Source organism: Salminus brasiliensis, chromosome 10 (assembly GCF_030463535.1).
Source record: "Salminus brasiliensis chromosome 10, fSalBra1.hap2, whole genome shotgun sequence".
Classification (NCBI taxonomy): domain Eukaryota; kingdom Metazoa; phylum Chordata; class Actinopteri; order Characiformes; family Bryconidae; genus Salminus; species Salminus brasiliensis.
In genome coordinates, this window is record NC_132887.1 from 6718968 (window position 1) to 6743239 (window position 24272).

Below are 24272 nucleotides of genomic sequence, written 5' to 3' on the forward strand. Positions count from 1 at the left end.
TCGGAGTGTGAAGAACTTTTAACTTGGTAAGGAAGGTTCTTTGGACCTTTACATTGTTCTTCACATGCAAACACTGTTTTTATGGAACCACAAGTGGTTCGTCTATGGCATAGCTCATTTGTACCGCCTTTACATTTGTAACACCTTTACCTTTTACAGGGTATAGTACTGAAACAGGGTTTTTTAGAACCCTGCTGTACAGAATCATAGCTCAAAATGTTCTGTATAGAACCGTCTTCAATCTGCACCAATCTCAAGACCCTATCAACCAGTCAGATACCCATTTAAGCATTCAGCTGGTTCTTTTGGCTCATTAGTTCTATATGGAGTTCTTGGCCAGATGTATATTCACCAGTCGGTCAGCACGGTCGGCGTTCTCAGTGCTGTGTATGTTGAATGTGTGCGCTCATGTGTAGGTTTGCACCCATGTGAGAGGTGAGAGCTTTGTCAGGGGTAACCTTGCTCCTTGGCAGAACTGAGCTGTCAGCAGTATTCTGCCTATGTGCCTCGGCGGCTGGCACTTTTGGCAGCTCGCACTGCTGACCATAAATACGTTCACGCTGCTGACCAGGCAAAATGAATAGGATCCCTGTCTTTCTTGGTTATCTGCTTCTGGATCTAGATAAGCCTCATTAGCCTGGAATTTGAGGTTGATCTTTTTTCCCCAGTATCTCACTGTTCAGAAGGAATGGGAGAACTTTTGAAGATAACGCTTCAGTAAAATGTAGTCTATAGCAGTTTCCTTTTGTTTTTAGTGTTCTGAAGCAATGTCATGGAGTTCATGAAGGCTGGCATTGAAACTCTTGTTACCCAGCATCTACCACCCTGTTACCCAGCATCTACCACCCTGTTACCCAGCAGGTTTTCCAAAATCCAGAATGTAAACTCCTCCTAGTGTAAATAAGTAACATTTGGCAGCTCAAGCAGTTTCCTGTGCATTGTTTATCTAACACCTGACCTTTTGGGGGGTTGAGGGTCCTTACGTTGTGTTTACATGAGGCTTTGTCACAGGCCTCCTTGGGGCCAACAAGTGTGAGTTTGTGTAACACCAGCTGTAAAAAGTGCTATACAAATAAATGTGGTTTGATTTGTGGTCCTTCATGTAAACCAAAACAGTCACATCACACTTACCTATCTAAGCAGAGCTTTGATCATCTGAGTTGCAGCAAGCACACACACTCATTTAGTGGATGTTTTAGGAAGGCTTTATCCATGTACCTGACGCATCTCCATTAGACACATTATGTGTAATAGCAAATTAAATTTGCAGCTTTGTCTCTATTTAGATTCTGTTATAGGTCATTACTAAAAACCTTCGAGTCGTGAAACTCTTGTAGAACCTCTTCATATGCTGGGAACAGCTTGGATTGTTAATATTGTGGTCGGAACACAATTAACACTTTATTTCAAGGGGCTCAAATTAGAAAGCCTGAATTAAATGTTTTTCTAAAGGCATTATTGTGCATTCAACTTTATTAAAAAAAAATGCTTTATTAATTGTCGTAATACACAATAAACCCTTTACCACCCTGTTATGCAACTGATTCAGTGCTGTTTAGACTATAATTAGTGGTTAGTAGAAGCTGTAGCACATTAAATGCCAATTGCACAACATGCAAGCTGGGCAGATGTTGGTGTCAACCCTTTTAACAACCAAACACTGATGAGCTAAACTCTTAAATGCAGCTCATACCATTATTATAATAGAGATCCTATTTTAATAACTACTGTATCATGACTTGAGATACTGACTTGCAATGTGATGTAAATTAACTCATTTAGTGCTTTTCAGTGTCTAATTAGTGAGAAATAGAATCTCACCTTAGTATAATGAACATGTCTTGACTTTTATTAGAGACTTACTCTTAAACTCTTAACTCTAAAGCCTCAATAAACTCACACAAGGCAATTAACCTGCACTATCTAGAACCCATATGAATCAAAGTGCTGACAGTTACACAATAGTAACGTGTAGATTTAGATCAATTCATTTTCAGTAGTTTGTGTAACGGGGTGGTTACAGTGTTTTTGTGCTTTATACACTGTTCAGCTAATTGTCCTATAAAAGACTTTTCAATTATTTAATAACGAATAAATCATGGTGATTAAATCATTCCGAAATGTCGGCTTGCTGCCGTAGGAAAGTGCTGATGTTCAATAATAAGATGCTGCACGATCCCCAGCATGCATGTTCTCGCTGACCCTTTGAAATGCCCTCGCTGCGTTTTGGTCACACAGGTTGCAGCTTCACCAGAGATGTACTAGATATGCAGAGCAGCTCTGGTTTCACAGGGACCCACTGTGCTGTCCCACTGTGATCCCATGCTTTGTGTGACGTGTGTTCAGCTGTTTTAGTGCACTATTGGTCTGAGCACCTTTGTTGCTTCCAGTAAAAGCTCCAGATCAGTCCTTCCATACTTGATGATGTGCTACAGAGAACAACAGGGCTCTGCCACCTGGCCTGGAATTAGCTGTGCAAGTTACCAGTTGAGACCATTGAAGCAGCACCAAAATAAAAAACTGTGAAACCGTGACTGAAGGTTAGGTAATCACTGAAATGGACTATTTTTATAGAAGCACATGATTTAGTCCAGACTTATTTTGGGCCAAGAACACACGTCATAACAAGAACAAAACAAGCTGCTCTAGTTCCTTAGTGATGTTCAGAGCCCAACCTTTGGGTGCCAAACCCAGTTCCACACGGATTACAACAATTCAGCTTCTGAAAAGTAGTGGTTTCATGGTGTTTGTGAAATGCAGAGTTCATGTTTGTCCACAAACGTGACTCTCTAAGGTGTCATTTTGTCTAACAGCAGCAGTAATTCAGCTCGACTGTGGAAATGCATGAAACATCTCCTTTACTGTATAAAACGAGGACAGCAGGAGGAAAACGAGTGCGAACACAATCAGCCGTGGTCTGTGAACGCTGCCATGATTTGGTCCAGCCTCTCCTCACTGTCTTGCTGTGACCCGCATTGTTGGGCACCGGTCAATTTCTCTGATGGATGAGGCCAGTGCTCTCTCTAATCCATCTCCCAGTGTCCAGACCAAAGCTTGAGAGTAAGCCACAGTTGATTTTATTAATCCTTGCACTCGCACCTCGAGAGGTGACAGATTGGTTGGTAAGAGAAATGGGACAGGTCAAGTCAACCTTATTTGATTAAGGGCCAGATAACATAGTTTAGACCACCCCCATGCGTGGGTTGGAATATGTTACAGATGGATCGTGGAGACGGTTCACAACCAATGTAAGAAATTTACATTCGGCATCAAAGGAAACGACTGTGGGGTAGAAATGCCTGCTGCTTTCTCAGGGTGGGGTCTTTTGATTGGCAGCATAAGCCTTTGTCTATCCACATCATTGGGGGTGGCCATTTTTGTGGCCGTTCGAGCTTCAGCTTAGTTAGAGGGTTTTCCACAATCATTGGAAGAGTAGGAGAATTTCGCTTGAACAGCAGCGTTCTGAACCCAAGCAGAAAAGCTCTGTGTGTTGTGGGTCAATTTAAAACCCCCACCCAAACGTCCATACGTCTTCTCTGACCATTTTGTGGAGGAGAAACCAACACCAGAACATCCTAACTTGGAGAAATGGCTCAGTTAAGAAGCTCAGATGAAATGGATTGTTACGGTGCTTGTGAGGCTCTCTGGCCTTGCTAGGTTGGCCCTTAGGCTAACGTCCTACCTGACAGCCTCATGAACACCTGACCTGTCCGCTTAGCCGGAGCTTCATAATGCACTTAATACCCTCCAGTAAAATTATATGAGCAGATGAATGGGTGTTCAGGTGGATGTTTTCAAGTTGGTGCCTACAACTTACCAACATGACGGTCCTTGTCTTCTTTAGATGTGGTACCCCACAGCACTCCAGTCTATTCGTGTTGTCTGAAAGCTAGTTAGCTCTGCTCTAAATATTGTTAAGTGGCCTGTTGGAAGGTTGGGTTAGCATGGCTAATAGTTCAGACTTTGAAAACTATACAAAACCATTTGCTACAAAATGATCAGACATTTTAGACAGAAGAAGCAAACTTGAAAAAGTGGGTGTGGAGGAACTGGGTGGAAATGGGTTCTGCTCAGTTCTCCACATGGAGGTGTAAAACTAATTTAAGAATATGGGATGAATAGTTTGTAGAATTGCATGATATTGGTGTATAATGTATAATTATATAATACTATAAACTCTGTTGGTATTGGCAGAACATTGCTGTGACAGATTCAATTGGATGGCTATTTATGATGAAGGTGTTTTTGTAGTCTGGGAGAGCAGAACAGGTAGCTACGGTCCTAAAATCAGCCTTTACTGCAGCTTTTACTGCTCTTGTAACCTTAAAGACATTAATACTCGCATATCCGTGTCTTGCAAATTCAGTCCCAGTCAGCAAGAGTGTGCACAGATTGTGGATTGTTGATAGGAATTATTTTACACGTTTTAATACATTGGCATTTCTTTTTGACCATTTTAGTCATTTCCAATGTCCTTCCAGTAGCTAGAACTCAAGATGTTGCCATTGCTGGGAGGGTGAAGGCTAGCATTTGCTTCCCCCAAGTCACATAAAGCGACCAACTGCATCTTTTCCAATCGCCACTAATACAACAGCTTAACATGCTTGGGGGGGGGGGACACTAACTGCTATCCAACCAGCCCAGAGAAAGGGAGGCCAGTCGCACCCTCTGTGACCCCTGGCCACAAGTGACTGTGGCATCAGCATTGATCAGTCCCAATGATGAGGCCAACACTTCCATCATGCCAGCCTTAGAGGATTACAAAGTGTATGAAGTAGCCTGTTGAGTTCTGAGCAAATGAGATGATGACTGGACTGTACCACAGTACATACACTATGTCCAAATGTTTGTAAACATCCCTTCTGATGAATTCATTCAGCTATTTTAAGCTGCACACATTGTCAGTCCTTGTCGAGAAGTGCTGCCAACAGGGGCGACCCCAGGGATTCAGGGCCCTGTGAGGAGATTACACTGGGCCCCACAACTCTACAAATTCTACCAAGGGCCCCCTGTCAGTCACAGACTATTAGAATAGTCCGAACCCCCATCATCCAACATCCTGTGTCCCAATACTTTTGTCCATATAGTGTATTTCTTAACGGCAGACATTTATCCCTTGTTGTCAAATCCATCAGGTGCTAAGCGTCTCCTACTTTAGATATAAACACTCCAGTAAAGGCTGAACATCAGGATTAAAATGTGCTGTACCAAAAATATAAATAATTAAAGCAATATTGATGGCGGCGTCAGCGTATTGGCAGATGTGCTGCTAATCAGGTTAAGCTCTGTGCTGCATCAGTGGTTTGATTGCAGGTGAACTAAAAGGATCGGCCACTTTCATGTTGTAAACTGAATTTGCAGAGAGTTTGTGGATATAGATTTCTTTTGTTCTTTGGAAGGAGTGAGCCTTGTCTCCTCTTCTCTTGAGCACCAGCACCAGCACAACACACACTTGGCCTGGCAGGCCAGGCTAAATAGAGACTGGCATTCTCTAGGGGCTTAGGAAACTGGCCTTCGTCTCAACATGACGTGAACTGATGTTTACGAGTTCCGTAGCCGGTTTGCGATTTAACGTCTTTGTCGGTGGAGACAGAGGCAATAGCTCAGTGCAGTACCGCTGACATCGAGGCCTTTTATAACGGGCTTTTACAAAGCTGAGTTCTGGCAAGGGAACGGAGTTGGTGATGCGTCTCTGTCAATCTCGAGTTCCTGCCTGACAGCTCTCATGGTCTTCTGAACCCTACGAAGTGACAAGACAACAGACTGAAAGATGGAGCTTTGAAACCAGGCAAGGTGGCATTTGGGAGTGCAAAAGGAGACAGCTCTGGATGACCTGGAAAACTCGAGAAAACGTGACTTGGGATGTTAGAATAATGTCTGCGTTGGCAGATAATTGCTTTAATAGTCGGCATCAAACAGACACTTTGATTTAATCCAGAATCCAAACTAATATTTTTGCAGTAATACCATAATCATGTGTCATCAAATATCACAGTTGCTGGGTTTAATAGAATTAAGTGGCAGTGACCATTATTAATACATAGACTAATACTGTAGGCTTTGGCTTGGCCCAGAATTACCATATAGGGGTAAACACTTGCTGGGCTAAAAGCAACCCAATTTGGGTCATTTTCACAACTCAGGACTGATTCACTGGGTTAAACTGACCCATCATAGTTGTCTTATATGATTAATCCAACAGGCTTTATGGTTACTTTGGTCCTATGCTGTGTTTTTGTTGCTCTAAATATTTCATTTCAACATTTATATATGTTCTGTTTCTTAATAAAACCAGGTATTTTACCCAGCAAAATGACCCAAAAGACACATTTTTACACTATACTAAACTAAATCATGTATTTATAAAAGAATTGTTTTGAGGACCAAATGTAATTTGGGCATTGGCTACCGACTTACCTAGCCAGCTGTGTCTCATTTATATATGAGCACTCTCAGAAGGTCCACAGTTGATTTTTAGAAGGGCCATTTGCTGGAGTTTGACGCTCCAGCTTGAGGAGCACAGAAAGGCCCGTGCCAAAAGCAGGCCATCAAGGTAAATGAACTGCCGTATAACCAAAATCAAATCACGCCTTTGTCTTAACGGTGTTTGGGACGTCGTTAAAATGCTAGAACACACTGGCGAGCTTAGCAAAAGCAAACAATCTGCAGACTAGATCACTGTAGTGGACTGGAATACTTCCAGTCATGGAAAAACAAACTGCCTACCATATTAAAAACATAATCCTTAGGCGTGCCACAAAGATGTGTGAGCCTCCAGAGCAGATTCATTTTATTATGTTGCAATTAGCTAAAAAGTGCATGAAGTAGCCTGTTGAGTTCTGGGACTGACCCTTCTGAGCAAATGAGATGATGATGATGATGATGATTGGACTGTACCACAGTATATACACTATGTCCAAATGTTTGTAAACATCCCTTCTGATTAATTCATTCAGCTATTTTAAGCTGCACACATTGCCAGTCCTTTTTGAGAAGTGCTGCCAACAGGGGCGACCCCAGGGATTCAGGGCCCTGTGAAGAGATTACACTGGGCCCCACAACTCTACCAATTCTGCCAAGGGCCCCCTGTCAGTCACAGACTATTAGAATAGTCCGAACCCCCATCATCCAACATCCTGTGTCCCAATACTTTTGTCCATATAGTGTATTTATTAACAGCAGACATTTATCCCTTGTTGTCAAATCAATCAGGTGCTAAGCGTCTCCTACTTTAGATATAAACACTCCAGTAAAGGCTAAACATCAGTGTCTGTCTGCTTCCTAAAAACAGTAAAACCTCCTAAATAACGTTCACTCTTATTCTTCACCAAGCGATGTGTTTTCTTATGTCAGATGTATGTTTTTTTTGTTTGTTTTTTTTATTGGCCTCTCCTTTGATCTGCCTTTTGGGAGGAAACTGGAGACTGTAGGAGCTGAGGTCAGCCATAGCTTCATAAATCCACACGGCCATAAATCTCACTGTTACACTGTAGGCTCTGGCAGGTGGGAGAGTTAAGCAGGGAAATGTGGTGGAGGGGGGTGGGGGTCTATGTGATGGCGACCTTTGACACTGTGTCCTCTTGCGGCTAAATTCCAGCCGTCCGCTCCCGTCTGCCTCTAGAATTAATTGAGTGATGCTTACAGTGAAGTGAACAGCAGAGGTACACAGACACAGACCCCCACAGACCCCCGCACTGACGAAGACCGACACCTAAAAGAACCTGGTGACTTTCATCAGTCAGACACCTCCAAGTTGATTCGGGCTTTGTGTGGCGTGTTGTGAATGTGTGAGGAATAACAAGGAGGCTCTGCTTTAGTCTGGGGTCAGCCGTGGTCAACCGGGGCTTTTTGCTGGCAATGTAGCCGTTTTCTGATGATCCACTCAATATGGTGATGTGCAAACGGTCCATTAAAATACGATGCGTCAGGCTGGACAGGTACGCATGTATGCTTCCTCAAGGCTACACATGAAAAGGATGCAGAGGTCTGAAGCTGTTAGGCATAATTGGGGACTACAGAACGATGTGGTGTTTGTGGCACGTATGCAGAATCCTGCCCGGAGGGAGTATTGGAGGGAAAATCTCAGATGTGTACTGCCAGTTAGAGCGAGAGGGCAGGTATCAGCACATATTCAGCAGTGCAGGAAAGTGTGTCTACACCAGCGAGTGTTCATGTGTAGTTTAAAAGGGGTGGAGAAGATGGAAGAGAACTGAGAGGTTATTGGTAGAGATGGACCAATACTGAAATCTTTAAAAAAAAAAATTAGGACACCCCATTAAAACCTTTTGTCTTTGAGCATATTTAAAGATCTGGACAGTTTGATCTTCATTTGAACAATATTCAGAGACAGAAATATTATATCTAAACACCTACAACTGAAGAAATGTCTTGAACATCATTTATAAAATACAATTTACATTCTTAGACCCCCCCCCCCCCACACACACACACACATTTATTACTACTTAAAATCTGTAAAATCAGAACCAGCTGCAGAACATCAGCTGCAGAAGATGATTAGAACATGGTTAGAGAGGATTATTCTGGAGGAGTCTGTCTCATTTAAACCTCAGACGTTCAGTCTGGTCTGCTCTTGATGGTTGAAGTGAGTGGAAGATCACTAACATGGCCAACGATCCAACGAACTCTTCCAACGAGGCCTTCAGAAAGAAGTTAGTAGATGCAGAGGAGTCTGGGAACGGTTTTAAAAAGATCTCACATGACCGATACGTAAACGCCTCTAAATATGTAGACGTTAGGACTAGTTTACCTGGCTCAGCATTGCTGAGAAATGTAGAATGTGTTTTTTGCAGGTTACAGATACAGTAGAATGAATGAATATAATGGAGGTATTAAGTGCTGTGGTCCAGGGTCACCTGACCGTTCTGCTCTTCTAGAGGTCAGTATGTCATTTGAAATATCGGTCAAATCTGAAAATCAGCTCAGTTGTAATTTCTTTAAGCAATAATCCGCCTATGCCAACAGTATCTGTGTATTATTGTGCATTCAAGAACATTCAAGTCTTGAGAAATCCCCAACATTAGACCCATTTCTGCATAAGCGCTGCCCAGTGAAGTTGCTTTTGCACAGTTCTGATCCCCAAAAGGTCAGTTAGCATTGGTTTTAATTATCGAGGAATGATGATCCATCCGGAGACGCTGCTGATGCTGTTAATTGGCTGTTAATCGTATCTACTGGATATAATAGATGCTGTTTCTGGGCTTTGCAGAGTGCCTAATTAGGTCCTGAGAGTACGGCTCTGTGTGTCCTGGACAACCTCCTGTCTTTAGTGAATATGCATGACCTCACGCTCCCCCGGACAGCACCTAATCCTGACAAAGCCATTCACATTTCAAAGGCACCAACCCCATCCTCACTGCTCACAATGCTACTAAATCAAGGCCCATTGAAGCGCTGATCCTCTTTAGCCATTGTGCTCAGTGGAGGCCTTCATTGTAAAGCCAGCCACAAAGCTCCACGTGAAATCACTTAATACCTGAGCAGTCTAATTAGGATCACTTGATGGATGGTCATACGGCTGAAGTTGTTGGTTAAACAGTAATTCAAGAAATGCTTGGTTTCCACCACTGATCTTTCTTTTAGCTGCAACTTCTTTGCTGCACCGTCTGACTTCAGTGCGCATGTGGTGTGTTCACTGTGAGGGCACCCTCAGTTAAGTCTAGCAGCGCAACATGAGCCTGTCATTTATAACAATCCTATTTTAAGACTGGAGCCTAATGGAAAAGTAACGGCAGTTAAAATGAAGGCTTCAGAATAAAGGCTAATTCGCTTGGAGGTACTAGTAGGTTCTAGAGTAACCAGCTAGAGCGCCAGAAAATCACCAAACTGTGCTGGACTTCAGCTCTCTAGGTCTCTAGGGGAGTGGACACCCCTGATGTACATCCCTTTATGTCAGCTTAAGGGTCTTCCATGCTTCTTCATTCTCTGTAAAGCAGTTGTTCTTTAAAGAACCATCCCATGTAAGGTTATTTGGGGAACCAAAGGTGGTTGTTCTGCTGAGTCAGTTTTAAGGATTGTTTTTGGCACATTTAACGGGTTTAACGTTTTGAGCGTGCTTTATGTCACATGTAGATGCTCAGCTTTATACTTGGAGTGGGACACTATGCTTGGGTCACACTACTTGATGAGCCATCAAATTTGACCCCTGGTGGTTTGTGGGAGAATTGCACTGATTGCAGGGTGGTCTTAAACTGTTATCTTCCCAGATTAACCCGGGGGGGTTCATTTTATCAACCTCCACTTTTGCTGTTTTTTCACTCTTTGAAATAATATACGCAGATTAGTCATAACCGTAGCAGCACCACCACTAATGCAGAGTTGGTCCCCCTTATGCCACCACAACAGATCTGACACTCACGGCATGAACACAAGATCCCCTGGAGTATCTGGTTCCAAGGCATGAGCGGCAGATCCTTTTAAGTTCTGCAAGTAGTGATCTGGAGCCTCCATGAGCACTAGTAAGCCTTGAGCGCCCATGACCCTGTCACCGGTTCACCGGTTGTCCATCCTTGGAGCACTTTTAGTAGGTACTGACCACTGCATACCAAAAAACCCCACAAGACCTGCCTGATGTTTTGGTGATGCTCTGGCTTCTTGCTATCACAGTTTGGCTCTTGTCAAAATGGCTCAGGTTCTTATTCTTGCCCATTTTTCTTGTTTCCAAGACCTCAACTTCAAGAGCTGACTTCACTTGCTGCCAAATATGTCTAGCCCTTGACGGAGGCCACTGTAGATAAAAATAATCAGTGTGTTTCACTTCACCTGTCCACTAGAGCTGTGGCTGAAAACTAGCAAGTGTATATTATGATCAAAGGACCAATAGAAATTGAGTTACTGTTTTTGCGTGGTCATGATATTTATCATATCATGTATGATGATATACATACATGCACACTCTCTCTCTCTCTCTATCTCTCTCTCTCTCTCTCTCTCTCTCTATCTATGTATCTATCTATCTATCTATCTATCTATCTATAAGGTGTGTGTAATATTCTCTGCTGCTGATCTACAGTCTGTAGATTGTATGAGATCTCAGGTTGTATGTAGATTGTATGAGATCTCAGGTTGTATGTAGATTGTATGAGATCTCAGGTTGTATGTAGATTGTATGAGATCTCAGGTTCTGAGAGATTAGGCTGTTAGTTGGGCTGTCATTTTGTAAAGGGTCTCTCTAGAGCTGGGATATGATTATATTTTATCGTATTGTGAAATTTTGTTATGGTGATAATATGCTTCTAGGCATATGGAGGATACTGTTCAGCTGCAGGTTTCATTACTAACAGTGTAATTGGACTGGTTTAATCAGATAAAGAGCAGCAGATGTTGAGTAAAAATCACTGTATTCAGTCTGGGAGAGGATCTGAATAGTAGTTAATAAGAATCTGTCACTACTGATGTTTTTATTATGATTACATGTATTGTGATTAATATCGTGTATCGCAAAAAAGTGTTTTAAAATATTGTGATATAGTATTTTTACCATATCGCCCAGCACTAGGTCTCTCACATTAGTTAGGATTGTTAAAAAAAGTCTCAGCCTTTTGAATGAAATGTACAGTATGCTAATAGGGTTGGGGTGTTTTGGCCTCCTATCACCTTCACTCATTTAATGTCTGGATCATTCGTCTTTCCTTTTACCTCATCCTCCAACAATGATAGACTTTGTGTACACTTTCCTTTTGTGATAGTCTGTGTCTGAAAAGAAAAATAAACTGCAGGATGTCCTGGCATGCTCCGGTCCTGTTTTCTGGGCCCGTGCCTCGCTGCGGTTTTTCTCAATGTGTCTGTTTGAATGAAGTTTCTTTCTCAACCTCAGCTATGCACTGGGCTTTTATGGAGTCGGTTGGGCACGGAGGCTTGTTGGGTAAACACGGCATTCGGTCTGCATTCCCCCTCGAGGTTAAGTTCAAAAAATGCGTGTGGGCTTGACATGCGGCCTTTTTCCTCTGCGCTAATCGAATTTTGAAACCCGTACACCCTCTTCACTACAGCTTTGCTGACTAACCCCGTTGTCCCTCCCAGCCCTCTTTTCCCCCCACCTCTCTGTCTCTCTCAGTGTCCCTCTTCGGCTAGGCTGATTGGGCTGGCCCCAGACTGCTGGGCCAAGTGGGGGTGATGGAGGTATGCAGACTCTCGGTAGCCACTCCAGGCTGCCCAGTGTGGAGCTCTGTCCACAGTTCAGCCCAAAGAGGAGGGAGGACGTCTTCGGTTTAGGGCAGTTGTCGCAACGAAATAACCAAAGCACAGTGAACGTTGACTCCAGCCAGTGACCGGGAGGCACTCAGATTTTCCTCTCTCAGTGTTGTCCTGCACAGGATTAAGAGTCACTCAGTCTTAGAGCCAGCCAGGGAGGGAGTTTCCACGTGTGTGTGTGTGTGTGTGTGTGTGTGTGTGTGAGTCAACGTGTCTAAGTTTGTCGCTCTAAGAGTACAAGCCCTTGTGTGAGAATCGACTTTGAGATCAGGGAGCGCTGGATTTCGGTTGCTTGCTCTTCAAAGCCGGCTAGATTAAAGCTTTTGCACCGAGGTAAGGAGACGTTTTTTCCCTTTTCCTTTCTTCAAGCTCGTCTTTGTTTCCTACATTAGCGGGATTTAGAGGCGGATGCTAAAAACAGAACTGCGTGCGGCTTGCAGGTGTGTCCTTCATGGTGGTCTGTCTTTGGCTGTTTGTAATGGATTGACTTTGTCGTGTTTGTGATGTCTGGATTCTTTTATGGAGCGTTAATGTAATTCCAGTGTTATGAGAGCTATGAGAGTTTCCTCTCCAGGCATGGGCCAGTTTGCTAGCAGTCTGAAAGTTCTGCCCATGCTGTTCAAACATGATTGTCATGATGGTGGATGCTGTGGATGATGGGCAATATGATATTTTATCGCGATTGTGATCAAATCCCTTGCAGTACACTTTTCCCCAAGTGACCTCGGGGACCTTGCCGGTTGGTATTTTACTGTTTAAAAAAAACAAAACACAAAAAAACAAAAACAGCACGGCTTAATTAATGCTCACTGTGTGCACACTGAGGTGTTTTAATGCTTGGGTCACACTAATTAATGATCTCTGACTATTCTGAGACCGATTTGCCTATCCTGTCCTGACAATCGCAGAAGGTGCCCCAATATAGGGCTACACGATATACTGTTTTAGCATCTTTAGCAATCTGTGAATTCCATTAGTCTCCTCGCAGGACTTGAGAAGTCATGTAGGGTAAATGACCGTTTGATAAAAAGAGGCAGAATATCACTGCCCAGTATCTTTTATAGTACTTCAATTATGGATACAGTGTGTTATTAACATCATGACATGTTGGATCATTCTAAAGGAATATGGGGAAAACACCCCCCCCCCTCCCCGCCCCACACACACACACACTTTTTATTTTTTTATTTTTATTGTAATATTTCAGTATTTATCACAAAACAAAATGTTGCAATATCACTTCTTTCTAATATTGAGCAGCCCTGGCCCGATATGCTTTTTTGAGGACATTGTGGGGATCGGCAGGTTGCAAGTTTCACTGTAAGACCGCATAATTACTCTGTGTAAAATGTGGGGCTGGGCAGGATCACAATATTAAGCGTTGACATAGTCATAATATGCTTTTCTGAGTATATCCTGGATAAATATCAGCATCAGAACCTCTAGAACATGAACCAACCACTAAGCTTCATTACAAAGAGAGCAGAATTAGTCCTGGTTAATTGTTAATTGTTTATCGTGCATCATTATAGTATCTGCCATATCGCCCACCCCTACTGTGAAGTAGCTGTGTTTGGGCAGTCACTTATTCGAGGTTGAAGGAAAGCGCTGAAGATGTTCTGCTGGCAGTTATCGAACTGAGCGTTGATGCTGCAATCACTTTGAAATATTCTGACACTCTGTGAGCTGCTATCAGACTGGCTGTCACGGCCATTTAGAGCTTCTGCCAGAGCAATAAATCTCCCATGAGACGAGAGAAAGGACATGCAAAGACAGATTGCTGCTGTTTTTAGCAGGCAAGTGAAACGCAGTGCAGTTATATTGTACTGTAGAGATGGTAAACTGATCAGAATTCATTCCTGGTGTTTCTCCTTTGGGGAAAGTGGTGATCTGTGGGTGGATGTGTGTGTGTCTGTGTTCCTTGCTCTAATAGCTTCCTGCCTCTTTCTCATACAGCCATTTCTCTTCCTGTGGCTACTCTATTATGTCCCTTTTCAGCGAGACTGACCTTTGTCTTCTCTTTATCCATTTAAAAGCAGTTCCCTGCTGCTGCTGCCGCTGCCGTCAGGTGATAAGGCTCCGTTGCTTGCACTCTAATATGACTTTGGAGGAAGTGTTTCTGAGAACTGGGCGGCTAATAATAACAGTGTCCTGTGATGTAAGAGGGAAACCCTTGACAACCTTTGTTTGTGTGACGCTGTAATGATTCGGTTGCAACAGTTTCAGCGTTTGATAATTCGTCCTCTCGTTGGAAATCTCTGAATCTGTTTATTCAGCCTTGTGACATATTTTTTATTTATATTAATATAAATGAATATTATTCATAGACCTAGATCATGGACTAATGGACTTTGGCTACAGAAGCGTAGCAAGAGTTTTCAGTTTTTGGGCGACTGCTTAATTTCCAATTTCCTCAATTGGTTCCATCAAGTGTACCCTGAAGAAGGTCGAGAGGGTTTTCCTCACAAGGGCAAATTTGCATCAGCCTGCTAGCGCCAGCGCCGCCGCAGTGTGATAAACCGGGTTAACCTCTCTATAGATGGATATATGGGGCACCGGTACTTTCTGTCTCAAGGACAAATAGGTGCTGGTTTTAAGGAACACTCATTTGTGTAATCGCAACACAGCCTGTGACCAAATCTCTGAAGTCATTGCTCAAATTGACTTGGTCACTTTTTTTTTTTTTTTTTTTTTTTTTTTTTTTTGTCTCTCTCCCTCCCCTCCCTCATCTCTATGACAACAAAATAAAAATATATGGAATAAAAAATCCTATATATCTATTTTTGCAGAGAGATTGTCTAAAAGGTTCCAGTGCGCGTGGCATCAGAGGTCGGAGGAGAGTATTTTAGACCTTAGCTTATGAGTAAGATCTTCCTTTCCACAGAGGCAGATGCCATGCGAGAGCAACTTGTGCCTCCGCCCAATAGTGGAGTTCCTTAGGGGTGTACCCTAGGGCTGCCAGTGAAGTTTTCAAGGGAGCTCTTTTTGCCGGTGGACCACAATAGCGTTCAGCCAGCGGCAGAAGGCCGCTGTGTCTGGAGTCTGAAAGACCCTGTCTGTTTGTGCCTCCGAATCCTTTCGCACTCGTAGATGTCCCGGTTCTGAAAGGCCGCTCTGTGTCTGGAGTTCCTCTGTGTGTTTGTGCTAGTATTGTGAAAGGACTGCCTTAATGTTTGCTGCTTCAGGCAGACTGCAGCCATGCCTCTGCACCGTGGACTCTTGCATGCTGTGCTCCGCATGTGAATGCACCCACCACCACCCCCACCCCCCCCACGACCGGTTCAGTGCACGAGCGACGGATCGATGCTGATTGGAATCGGGGAGTCAGGAGGTCAGCTGGGGGAAGACTTTGGGGAGAGGCAGTGTGAGGAGCAGATGTTCTCCTAATCCTGCCCTTGAAGTTAAGACACTAGTTTTCCCACAGAGTGGCGAGCGGGTGAGGCCAAGCGAGGCGCTGGGAGCGTGATGAAGCAATTTGACTTTAAACTGACATGCAGATGTGCTTCCTCGTGTTTGTGCAGTCTGAACATTCAAAGTGTTTGTGAGTTTGCGGCCTGGAGTCTACTGACGTTCTGCTTTTTTAGGAAAGGTGCTTTGATGCACGCCTGTAGGGCTCTCACATGGGCACTTTTGTTTATTTCTTTATTTTTGCTTGCTTTTTTTTATATTTTTGTGACTGTAGCTTTCTTATTTCTTATTTTTCGCCTTTTTCTGGAGGCCAGTAGAGATCAGAGACTATTAGAAGGGGTGTGTGTGTATGATATGATATGCATGACATTCAAAAACCTTCTTATTAAAGATTGGAGTGTTCTCGTTTCAGGAGAAGCTTAGTGTTACACTGACAAGATAATTCCTCGTTTAAGAAATATGCAAATAAATAGACCAGGCGGAGCATTTTGTTCTAACTACTTAACCCGACTTAACTGCACCTGACTTGCCTGAAGGTAATTGCAGCTACTTGTTGTCCACGACATGCATTTACATTTCGTGGTAGGTGTATGAGAGGGTCATGTTCATGAGCGCTTTCTGGCCACTGCTTTATTTGGCACCCTGCACCGGACTCTCTTGGCAGTGCAGGCCGAAAGAGGGGGGCGAGGTTGTGTGGAATTTGTGCGTTTAAAAATAAACACCGGATAAAATAAAGGCTACTTTCAGAAACTTTCCCAACCGTTTGGCAAGATGTGATTTTTAAGGTCTGATGCATGGGCAAATATGTGAGCAACGCTGAAGTCGTCGAATAGGAAATTGATCTTTTTCTTCTGAGGGAAAACTGCCTTCTTCTGTGTGACTAACACTACACCATAGAGCTTCAGTGATGTAGTCCAGACCTCTTCTGCCTTTAGAAGGGCTTGAAGATACATTAAACTTGACATGACCTTAGACTAGAGCTGGGCAATATGCTGATATTTTATTGTATCGCGATAAATTGGGATTGGGATAGACCGTATGCTTGTCTAAGCATATGGATACGAGGATACCCTTTAGTGCTTAATAAACACTGATCAGCTGCCGGTTTCATCACAAACAGTGTAATTAGTCTGGTTTCTAATAAAAATCATTATATTCAGTATGGGAGAGATCTAAATAGGAGTTTTTCAGAAGCTGTCACTGCTGTTTTTAGTCTGTAGTTACATGTATTGTGATAAATATTGTGTATTGCGAAATAAGTTGTTAAAAATCGTGATATAGTATTTTTACCATATCGCCCAGCCCTACTACAGACCAAACATGTGATGGCTGTTCTTCTTCTTTCCTCGTCTCTTGTGTCGGGTTGTTTCCCCACCTGGCACAGTGTTCGCTGACTGTCGGAGGCCTAAAATGATCTAATAGAGATCTGACTTCAGCTGTGCTTGGAACACCTCCTGCAAATCTGTGAATGAAATGTAATTGGGCTACTTGTACACTGCTAACACATAGTTACGTTCTTCTGCACCACACAGATGCGCTTGCCAGAGCTCGATTGCCAGCTGACCTAGCTGAGGAGATGATGAGCATTCGGACTGCACGGCTGTAATAGGTTAACACCACCGGTAAGGCCTGCTGTTGATCCTCAAGATTTTGGAAGTCATTTCCATCACGTTGGTCCTGTGTTAATGTTACTGATGAGGCCGTCTCTTCAGGCTATACTCTCATACTGTCATGTTTAATTTATCCCTACACAAAACAGCACGACTTATGAAATCATTTGTCATAGCCTGTAATTTGCCTGTGAAATTAATCAGACCTACTATGGCTGTGACGAATCTCAGATCTGAGCAAAGGAGCAGAGCTAGGAATTTCTAATGTGAAACTACTGATGTCTTCCTTGAATATTACTGATGGGCTTTTTCTTGTGCGTCCCACACATCAGGAATGGGGAACTCGGAGAGCCAGTACAGCGTTCAGGGGTCCAAGAGTAACGGCTTCGTCCTCCCTGGCAGACAGAAGCCCTATTCATTGAAGTTTCGCTCCACCAAGGAGGGAGTTTTATCAACTCACGGATGGTGGAGGGTGGGATCAGGGGTTTCTGGTTTCAAATCCAGAGCTATGGCTCGTGGATGTTTGTCCCAGTCCAAGGGCCATCCTTCCTATATGTCTCATCGTTATGACTATGTCACTAAAGGTAGAGAGGTGAAGAGAACTGGTCAGTGCAATGGCTCTTCTGAAGGCTTGCAATCCAGAACACACTTGGTGCTTCCGTCGGAAAACGGCTGCCACGAGGGACCCAGGGAAAACGGAAACGGCAGGTACGATAAAGGAGATCGCAGCTGCCATGACTTGAATGTGCTCAAGACCCCCGAGCGCAAATCCAGGTTGGAGGAACTGGAGGAGCAGAGCAGCCCCAGGGTCGTCATCAAGAGCGATGGCAGCGTACGAGTGGAGTTCAACATCGCCAACAACTCCCTGCTTCCAGACAAGTATACCGGACCTGTTCAGCTACTGAAGTTCTCTCCCACAATGAACTCTGACTCCTTGCCTACTCCATCTGCTGCGCCTCACGGGTCGGATCTTGAAGCCGCACCAGTGGCTGCGAGCTCCGTCGCAAGAACGAGCAAGGGCAGCTCTCTGAGTTCGGAAGGCTCCTGGTACGACTCGCCTTGGGGCACTGGCGGGGAGTTGAACGAAGACGGTGCTTCTCCCAACAGGGTTTCGCAAACTCTTTCACCAGTTTGCATGGACTTCTATGATCAGCAGCTACCTGGCATTACAATATCCGACCTGTACCGGGATCCTAGCATTGCTGCCACCTTCCCCACTGCCAAGGATCTGCAGTTTTCAAACGACACACCTTTCAAGCACAGATCCTCCTTTGGGGCTGTGACGAAAGAACCTGCTGAAGAGGCTGGTGCCGGGGCCGTGCAGTACTCCTCCTTCACGTTACCTTGCCGCAAGTCCAACCCGATCGCAGACGCCTCTGGAAAGAAGGAGTCCATCCGGAACCAAATGAGGCGGCTCAGTGACTGGACTGGTAGCTTGACCAGAAAGAAGAGGAAATCGAAGGTAAGTGTTTTCTTAGACCGTGTCGCTCGGCATAACGGGCATGCTCACTAAGACGAGAACAGCACAGTCAAATCGCTTGTGCTGGAAGGTGCAAAGTCAGATTTGGTTACATGCAAATTTAAAATGGGGTACAAGTCAAATTCAAGGGTGTTCCCTCTTGCATGGGGGCTTCTCTCAAAAAAAAACAGCTCTTGGCTGAATATAGTGAAGCTTCTTTCAGAGCCGTGAGCGAGTCAGGTTATTTGTTTACAAAAGTCTGGTCAGTAGGAGGTGATTATCGAGGTTTAGTGCACAGAGACCGCCTCCGACTCGGTGTCTGCAGTAGCTGGGAATGCTGGTTTCCTTCTTCTTATGTTAGCTACCTTCAGCTGCCGTTCACCTGTAGTTAGAACAGACCCTAAGAGGAAGTGAAGGACAGAAGGGTCGGTGCCCAGGCGGTCACTGCCTGGGCAAGGTGCCACTGTACTCGCTATTGTTTTGTAGGGAGTAGAAACACCATCCCATGTTGTGAACAATATTGCTTGCCTCACTGTGCCAGCTGTCTGAGAGTGAGAAGCCACAGGGCATTATCAAATGAAAATCGCGACACACCGGTGAGGACGTCTTTGCCGTGGATGTAGAGATGTTCTTTCCAAGCATGAAAAGTCGGAGGGTTCTTTGCAGAGACCATGGCAGATTTTGGGTGGGTACTACATGACTGCATGCAGGACCCCTGCTGTTCTTAATAATGGCTTTTTATTTAGGAGATGGGAGATGTTTGGAACTGTTAATTAAGTACATCAGGGCAAGCAGATCATGTAAAAGCAGATAGCAGATGGTGTTTTCTAAAGAACTTCAGGATTTGGTATAGGTTTTAAACCAGTTCTACCCAGATTTGCTCCTCAGAAACGTTATTGATGATGATATCCTGAGCCAACTTGCAGTGTTCCTTCTACTTAACCTGTGTAAGAGATTTTCTGATGTGGGTCACTTGGCTCCAGAATGCGTTTCACAAGGAGCCAGTGCACTCTTTCTGTAAGCGGACACCAGGGTTGCATAGTGGCAGATCAGGATACAGCCGTGTCCCGGGCGACAGTCAGTGTGAGTGACTCAGAGTCTGTGCTCGTGTTTGTGAACGGTTTGGTTTGTTAGTATCTGCAGTTAAAACTGTAGGGATGTAGGGACCTTGCTTTAGGGGCGCGCTCATGTACGCTCCCATTAGTGAAGAGTAATCTGCTCATGTAAGATTTAGCAGGTCACTGCAGAGTGGAACACGTTTTTCAATGTTTGCATGCCAACACACAAAAGGCTGGGTTGTTATCTACGGTTTTACAGTAGGTACCTGCCTGTGCTTCAGGAGTATTATCAGCGAGTTGTGAACATTATTGGCGCGGTCATGGAAAATCCTTGTGTCTCCAAAATGGAAGCAATGGGGGGAAAAATGTCCTTAGGTTTCACTGGAAGTTGGTATTCCAAGTAATTTAGGAGCATGTTTAACCGGTCTAGATCTGGCAGCAAGTGTGTGACTTTGGGTAGCCAGTCTTCACTGTCTGTCTGCCTCAAAACAAGAGCCAGTGACCTCAACCAGGGTTAAGACATCCTGAGCTTTTTGGCTTAATTTATATAATATAGGTAGTTGAGCATGTGTCTGGCTGGCTAGCTAACGTATGCTAATTTCCACTGAACCACCCTCCTGCCTAACAGGACACGACTGTCACTTTTTTCAGATGCTAATGTTAGCATCTGTGTGCAGCACAGATTGCTACCTAATTAACATCGAAGTTTGCGCTGTGCGTTGAGCACAAATCTGGCAGGGGGGTAGCCACCTGCATTTATAGGGGTCAGTAAAGGGGTCGCGAGCTAGGGTTAGTTTATAGTAGCAGAGATGTTCTCCGTAATTGCAAAATTTACTTTAAATTAGGCGAGCGTGAAAGGTCTTTGGGGGGTGGGTGGGTGGGTGTGTGTGGGTGTCACTAACCCCACAGTGCTAAGCGTTTGTGCTGTCTGTGATGTGTCTGAATTACACTGCTAAATTTCACGTCGCAATTTTTGCATAGCAACACAAAAAAATTGAGGTGCGTAAGAACGCAGACCATAGGACTAATTTTAAATGGTATAGGCTAGCTAATTAACAGAATAAATGAACAACCACATAAAAATAACCAACATGGGAAAGACTACATTTGATTAGAGGTTCTGAATGTGAGTTTTGATTAATTTATTTGATTAATAAATTAATTTTTGAATATTTACATTTACGTTTATGGTATTTAGCTGACGCCCTTATCCAGAGCAACTTGCATGATTACTTGTATTACAGAGGTGGGCCAATGTAGTGTTAGGAGTCTTGCCCAAGGACTCTACTAGTGTAGCACAGCATAGTCACCCAGATGGGGAATCGAAACCCAGTCTCCCACGTGGTGTGGTAGCTCACTGGCAGGTAGTGGTGTTATCTGTTGCGCCACACCAACCACCACACCACCACACCAACCACCATGAATATATTTGCCCAGTCTCAACCTAGGCATTTAACATCATGCATCAGTATATTAATATCACAGTGCAAAATTGTGACAATGCATCATGAAGAATGGAGGTGTTCATAACGACATTTTAATGCAGTTGCATCATTATTCCTCATCTTTCTTTAACCCAGTTATGTTGAGCTGAATCGCGGGCTGAGTGTATGGTTACACCATTACTATTTACTGTTACAGCAGCAAAGGATGAGAAATTTGTGCATATGTTTATGAAATGGTAAGAGTATCAGAATATGCACATAATTGGGGTTGCTTTCCAGATTTCTGACTATCAGCAGAACGCCTGTCACCACTTAGCATGGCTAGAACCGCCAGCAACCAATCATAAACCTCGCTTTTCGGGCATATAGGTGCCGGCAATTTTCAGAACGATGCTACTAGAAAGAAACCGTTATATACCAGAAAAATATGACATGTTATTATGCTCTAAATTCTAATTATTGGCACCATGAAGAAGGCTGCTGCTTACGCAAGCAGGCGTTTACTTTCATAGACTGAAACCTTTCCCATCAGATGGCCAAAAACCCAATCCACTGAAGTCCAGATAGCCAGTCAGAAGACAACTGACCGTCCTGAGGGATGTGACTATCTGGGAGCTCAATAAATATTGAAAGGAAAGCGAAGTCGTCTCTGCCTCAGACAGTTCTTCCACACGTTCACAGAGCATCTAAAGCTGAAACTAGTGTTTGACTAGCCTAAAGGGCCCTCTCTCTCTCTTCCCTTCTCGGCGTTCAAAGCGCCATGTCTGCTCGTGTCTACAGTTGCCCTCGCTGTATTCACCTCATTATTGTGCAGCGTTTTATCTGAAGAAACTACTATATACCAGTGTGCAATATTATGACATGGCCTAATCTTGCTTTCATAATCCTCCACCTGGTGTATAGGCCCTGTCTGTGGCTTGAGGGTCAGGCCTTTGCAGAGGGGCACCTGAACCCTCTTTTGTAATTAGAGGCAGCTGGTGGAGAGATGTAGACTTTAAAGAAGTCGAGTTCTGGGGAAGGGCCCTTGTGTCCAGGTAGCTTTTGAAGTGCACTCCTCTATGTGAGCAGTGGGGAATCGATGCTCTAATGTAATAGAGTGCAGGTAGCCTTTCATTCCCATGAAAGAGAATAATCTTGTGAAGACCACTACACAGCTGACCAAGTGAAGTTGTTCGCTGCACTCAGTGTAATTAGTAGACACTCAATTTTTATTCAGATTTTCGCACATTGGAAGGGCACTCAATTAAGTTTGTCAAATGAATGAATATATAAGGTGCATTTTCTGCCACTTTTTATTTTTTTATTTTATACAAAAAAAAAAAAATGCATCGAATCATGACAGTCTCACCGTACCACTCCTCCACCCTATCTTCTAGGAACCCAGATACAAAGAGCCCATCGATTGCTTTGACAGTGGCGTCGATGGCCTCACTGCTGACACCAGCTCTCCCTCTCAGGTTTCCAGTCTGTTGTGGTACCCCAAGGGTCAATCACGGGCCCGCTCACAGTCTCAAGCTCTGCCCTGCCGCAGCGATTCTGCTGGTGCTCTGCACCTGGACACGGATGCGCTGAGGCAGAACATCTACGAGAACTTTATGAGGGAGCTGGAGACTGGCCACACGGTAGCAGGAAGTGGAGGAGAGGAGCGAGAGGAAGACTCCATAGACGGGACGGAGAGCAGTAGTCAGGAGACCCTCGGCTCTCTTGAGCAGCTGGATTTGCTGTTTGAGAAAGAGCAGGGTGTAGTGAGGCGAGCTGGATGGTTGTCCTTCAAGCCCTTGCTCACGCTGCACAAGGACCGCAAGCTGGAGCTGGTGGCCCGGCGCAAGTGGAAGCAGTACTGGGTAACGCTCAAAGGTAAAACTCATGATTGGCTGAATGTACTGTATGTAGATGTAGGCATATGTGGTGCTAAGTACACCTACTTTTGTCCCATGTCTAACACCACACTGTATAATATCCCCCAAAATATGAGCATATGTGCTTTTAATTACCTGAGATCCTGTTAAGGCCGTGCTTTATTACCCCTCTCTTCCTCCAGGCTGTACGCTGCTGTTCTACGAGACTTACGGAAAGAGTTCTCCGGAGCAAGAAATTTTACCAAGCTACGCTTTGCTGGCAGAGGACGGAATAGTTCAGGCTGTTCCCGAACATCCAAAGAAGGAGAACGTGTTCTGCCTGAGCAATGCCTATGGCGATGTCTACCTCTTTCAGGTCAGTCAACAGCATAAAGATGAGAATTATGCCCAAAATAGAAACCCGAGTGCAGAAAGGTGACCGCGTTTGGAGTGGTTCGATATCAATGTTTAAAAAGCTGCAGTAGTAGAGGCATAACAATTGATGATGTGAGGTCTTGATGAAAAATGCATTACACCACGAAGAGCAGGTCTTCAAAGCAGTCCAAGAGGAACCACAGCCAGTACCACCTTATTTTATTTTTTTAAAGTTCTGCTCCAGCTCAAAATACACCTGAGTTGGGTGACCCTGGACACATGGAGGTAGATGCTCACTGTAAGTGCTCAAGAACTGTCTAACATGCATCCTTCACAACTTCAAGGTTCTACATAAGTTGGGTTACTGGCTTGAGCACTTCTGTCCGGTGGTATGCTAAGCATTTGGACCGTGTCCATGCGGAGCAAGCGGTCTGCTCTGTGTCGTGAAAAGCGCTGTTCACGCTCCAACCCAGAAATAAGAAGCAGAAGTTATTTTAAGTGTCTTTTTTTTTTTTCTTCTTCTTCTCCTCCCTGTAGAAGCCACAGCTTGTTCCTGCACTCAAGCTGGTTGGTTTTGATAACATTTTTCCTGCTTAGTCAGCCAGACGATTTCTTGTGACGTGTCTCCGACCACACTCTCTTGCAGGGCTTTAGAGAAAAGTGGAAAGGATTCAAGAAACTGTTTATCAGTGCCTGACTCTCTGCTCACGATCAAGGACACGCCACATTACACAGTACATGCTCACATTTGATTTGATTTGATTGAATGAGGATATGGCGCAGTCGTTCAGTGTGTCAGAGCAGTTGATGGAGAATAGCATGGACTTGCATATCGATGCTGTTTGAACAAAACAGCAGGGAAGAAA

At 44.2% G+C, this 24272-nt stretch overlaps 1 protein-coding gene across 2 annotated transcripts in view; it reads left to right on the forward strand.

Moving 5' to 3' along the window:
• The window catches only part of LOC140564037 (rho guanine nucleotide exchange factor TIAM2-like), a 94937-nt gene that overhangs the window by 17869 nt on the left and 52796 nt on the right, over positions 1 to 24272 (forward strand). Inside the window, exons 2-5 of one of the 2 annotated variants that reach the window (XM_072689073.1) lie at positions 17154 to 17243; positions 17564 to 18693; positions 22570 to 23050; positions 23235 to 23407. In XM_072689073.1, coding sequence (XP_072545174.1) covers positions 17566 to 18693; positions 22570 to 23050; positions 23235 to 23407 — 1782 coding nt within the window. In that variant the 5' untranslated portion in view covers positions 17154 to 17243; positions 17564 to 17565. The remainder of the gene's footprint in view (positions 1 to 17153; positions 17244 to 17563; positions 18694 to 22569; positions 23051 to 23234; positions 23408 to 24272) is intronic. The other variant, XM_072689074.1, reaches the window with a different exon arrangement.